Source organism: Geospiza fortis, unplaced genomic scaffold (genome assembly GCF_000277835.1).
Source record: "Geospiza fortis unplaced genomic scaffold, GeoFor_1.0 scaffold14, whole genome shotgun sequence".
In the NCBI taxonomy this organism is placed as follows: domain Eukaryota; kingdom Metazoa; phylum Chordata; class Aves; order Passeriformes; family Thraupidae; genus Geospiza; species Geospiza fortis.
In genome coordinates, this window is record NW_005054512.1 from 933,353 (window position 1) to 937,768 (window position 4,416).

General features: G+C 59.3%; 1 protein-coding gene across 1 annotated transcript in view; it reads left to right on the forward strand.

The window, feature by feature from the left end:
- Window positions 1-1,693, forward strand: part of MDFI (MyoD family inhibitor) — a 6,572-nt gene extending 4,879 nt beyond the window's left edge. The window contains exon 3 of the mRNA XM_031063553.1: window positions 578-1,693. Coding sequence (XP_030919413.1) covers window positions 578-846 — 269 coding nt within the window. The 3' untranslated portion in view covers window positions 847-1,693. The remainder of the gene's footprint in view (window positions 1-577) is intronic.
- Window positions 1,694-4,416: the final 2,723 nt, after the last annotated feature.

The following is a 4,416-nucleotide window of genomic DNA, read 5'->3' on the forward strand; positions in this document are numbered from 1 at the left end:
CTCTCTTTCCAGATGTTCTCCTCGGGCCCCTCATCCCTTGGGATCTCTTGGGTGGCACCTTCCAAGCCCTTGGGCTCCTCATCCCTTGGGATCTCTTGCAGAGAGACCTTGGGATCTCTTGGGTGGCATTCTCCAAGCCCCTCATCCTTTGGGAGCTCTTGGTGGCACCTTCCAAGCCCTAGGCCCCTCATCCCTATGGATCTCTTGGGTGGCATTCTCTAAGGCGCTGGGCTCCCCATCCCTTGGGATCTTTTGGTGGCACCCTCCAAGCCCCTCATCCCTTGGGATCTCTTGGGTGGCACTCTCCAAACCTTGGGCCCCTCATCCCTTGGGATCTCTTGGTGGCACCCTCCAAGCCCAGTGGGACCCCTGGACCCTCCTGGAAGCCTCTGCAGGGTGGGTGCTGAGTGGGGCCATCTCCTGTCCTCCAGAATTGGTCTTTCTTGAGGGCTGAATGTTGAGGGAGACCCCTGGGGCAGTGGCTGCCTCTCCCCTCCTTTTCCCCTCCCTTCCATGAATTCCTGAGGGAGCATTTCCACCCTCGGTGCTCCCCGAGCCTGGCCTTGTCCCACCCTGTGTTCCTCCCCAGATTGCTGCGTCCACTGCATCCTCTCCTGCCTCTTCTGCGAGTTCCTGACCCTGTGCAACATCGTGCTGGACTGTGCCACCTGCGGCTCCTGCACCTCGGAGGACTCCTGCATCTGCTGCTGCTGCTGCAACTCGGGCGAGTGCGCCGACTGCGACCTGCCCTGCGACATGGACTGCGGCATCATCGACGCCTGCTGCGAGTCTGCCGACTGCCTGGAGATCTGCATGGAGTGCTGCGGGCTCTGCTTCTCCTCCTGAGGGGTCCCTCTGGGCGGGGGGAGCTGCACCAGGACCCCCCAGCCCTCCCATAGCGGGCAAGGCTCCAGCCGGGCCCTCAGGAGGCCTCGCGGAGGAAGAGGAGGAGGAGGAGGAGAGCGAATCCCCCGCTGGAATCCCCGTCCTTGGAGCGTGTCCTGCCCCAGGAAGGGTGACACAGGACCACAGGGGCTCTGGTGGTGTCCTGGCCTGCTCTACCTCTGCCAGCACTGGGGGGACCACGGGAGCTTCCTGCCACCTGAGCCGAGAGCAGGAGCGCCTGTCACACAGAGCCACCCAGGCACTGGGGACAGCCTGTCACACAGAGCCACCCAGGCACTGGGGACAGGCACCCTGCAGAGCCACCCTGGCATTGGGGACAGCCTGTCACACAGAGCCACCTCATCACTGGGGACAGCCTGTCACACAGAGCCACCCAGCATTGGGGACAGCCACCCTGCAGAGCCACCCTGGCATTGGGGACAGCCTGTCACACAGAGCCACCCCTGGTCCCAGTACTGGGGACAGCCCATCCTGCAGAGCCACCTCAGCGCTGGGGACAGCCCGTCCCACACAGCCATCCCAGGGCCCGGCCTTGGGGACACACAGTCCCACAGAGCCACCCTGGCACCCAGCCTTGGGGACAGCCCGTCCTGCAGAGCCACCCCAGCACTGGGGACAGCCCATGCCAGGCCCCGGCCTTGGGGACACACAGTCCTGCAGAGCCACCTCGGCTCCCAGCCTTGGGGACAGCCCATCCTGCTGCCACCGCCCCAGGACAGCGCTCCGGGTGGGTTACAGGGGGTGGCACAGAGCAGGGACACCACCAAGGCTGGGTGACCTGACAGGCTGGGGATTTTTGTTCCTTTACTGTAAATAAAGGTCTTTCTTCATTTCTGACTGGCAGCTGGCCCAGCACGTGCTCTGCAGGGCACTCCCTGGAGACAGAGGCTCCGTGTCCCCTGTCCCTGCAGCCCATCCTGCTCACAGCTGGCTTTGGGGACATGGGACAGGTCAGCAAAAGCCCCAGGGTGCTCCTGATTGCTCCTTGTGCTGGGAAGGAAAATGCAAGAGGACTTTCTGTCCTTGGCTCCAGGGAACAGGTTGAGGTCCTGGAGTGCCCTGGCTCCCGTGGGACAAACCCTGGGCTCCCCTGGGACAAACCCTGGCTCTTGTCCCACCAACCCTGGGATGTCACCTGCTTCACCAGCCCCAGAGCATGAATTACTCAGAGAAAATAAATTCTGCAAATTCCTATGGAAGGGCTGGGGCTGGTGAGTTTGCTGCCCTTGGAATTGAGGTGGCTTTGGCCACTCCTGCCCTGGCTGGGACTCCCACCCGTGCCAGGGACCACAACCCCACTGCGGGGTCTCACTGCCCTTGGAAAGGCTCAGCTGGCCCAGCTCAGCTGCTGCCTGGGCTGAAGCTGAGTGAGGAGGGAAAAGCACTTAAAAAGCGAGGCCAAATGGGTCAGTTGGTCACAGTGACAGGGGCTGCCTGGGGATCTGGGCTCGCTGCCCTCCGGCGCTGCCGCTCGGCCGGGAATCCTATTTTTAGTGGTGAGCGAGAGCCCAGCGTGGTGCAAGTGCACAGAGGAGACACAGAGGATGGTGTGGGCAGCCTTCCTCCACCCCACAGCCCGCAGGGAGCGCTGGGGGTGCTGGGTTTGGGGTTTGACCCCTCGGTTAAGCAGTCAGGGGTGGGATGCCCACCCTGCCCACCCTGGCACAAACGGGATCAGGGCCCCGTGTGGCACTGGCAGGGTCGCTCAGAGCTGTTCCACAGGCTCTGCTCCAAACCCTTTGCATCCTTGGCACGGAGGTTCTGGCCTTCCCCAGCCTGGCCTGGTTTCTGCCGCTAATTAGGGAGCCTGGAGCTGCCAGGGCTGCTCCCACCAGGCGCAGCCGCTTAATGGGGAACAGATTCCCCCAGTGCAGGAGGGTTCTGAGGGCTGCCTGGGTGGGGTGGGGGTCACACACACACCCCCAGCCCCCCTCCTGCTCCTCCTCAGCCCCCCAGCCCTTTAGTGCTGCTCCCAAAGGAGCAGGTCCCCACCCAGAGCAGGGATGGGATCCTGGTGTGTTTTCCTCCATGGGTGTGATGTTCATGCTTCTGTGACGGCTGCCTGGGAGAAAATGCAAATAAAAGAGCAATAATCAGCACAGGGCTGCCCAGATCTCTGCGCTCTGCAAACTTCCCCCTCAGAGAGCTGTTCCCAACTTCCTCAGCAGCTCCTCAGGGCTGGAGGTTGGAAGGGGCAAGGACGGATTTATTTCAGCCCCCACCCCAAACCTGAGGTGCATTCCCTGCCCTGGGCAGTGCTGCTCACACCCCAGGAGCTCCTGGAATTCCCTGGGGTGGTTCTGGGATGTGGGAATGATGGATCAGAGCAGGGATTGGTGACCCAGAGCAGGGAATGACGAACCAGAGCAAACTTGAAAAATTTAAACCCTTCCCCTGGATGCAAGTTGGCACTGGCCAGGCAGGTTGCAAAACACTGGGCAGGGCAAGAGTTAAACCCTCCTGCCTGGGAATTAATTAACAACAGATGTGCTTGGTTTTAACTAATTTCTCTCCTGCCAACACTTGGTTTTTATGTTTTTCTCAGAGTTGGAGCACCATGCCCACGCTGTGTTGATCCTGCTGGGTTTTCCTGGGCACCCTGGGCTTCCCTGCCTGCCTTCCCCAGCCTGGCTGGCCCTGAATTTGATGTTTTAAGTGAAACAATTCAATGAAATTGGCTAAAATCCATTAAAATTCCTGATTTTTAAGTCACCTAAACCAGTATTTTGGTGTGGGGTGCCCCTTGGGGTGGGCAGTGCCTGATCCCAGCTGGGCACGGGGGTTTCCTTTTCCTACAATCCCTGCTGGGGATTGATCATTCCTGGGACATTGGAGGGAATGGGAATGGGAATCTTAATGATGGGAGCTCGTTGTTTAATTGCTGACGGATTCCAGGGGCTGGGTGCAGCCACGGCAGAGCAAAAGGGACAAGGGGAGGTTTGGAAATCCTGCAGGAGCCCCTGAGATCCAGCCCAGCCTCCCCCCCCTGCCCCGAGCTCCGCAGAGCCCTCCTGGTTTTTCCATGGCTGGAGCAGCCAGGGATGAGCCCCACGTTTGGCTGCTGCCTCGGCGGGGAGGGCTGGCGGCAGCCTGGGCTATTTCTGTCCTCGATCACGATCAATAAAGCAGGAGAGCATTTTTATTTTCCACTCCAAATTCTTTCTCCGTCCTGTTTCCTCCCCGTTCGCACGGCGGGCTGGGGGGGGCTCCAGCAAGGAGGCCCAGGGAGCCTTTTCCTCCTCCTCTTCCTCCTCTTCACCCTCCTCCTCCTCATTCCAACCCCCACTCCTGCACTGTGCCACCCCAAAATTCCCCAAAATCCCTGCAATCCAAGGGGCAGGTTCAGCTGGAAGACAGCACACGTGCGTGCGCATACACTCGCATGGAAAAGAAAACACCCCCAGAGCCAAAGGGGAAAAAAAAAATTAAATTAAAACAAAATAAAATAAATTTTAAAAATAAAATAAAAATAAAATTAAAATAAAATAAAATGAAATAAATAAAAAATAA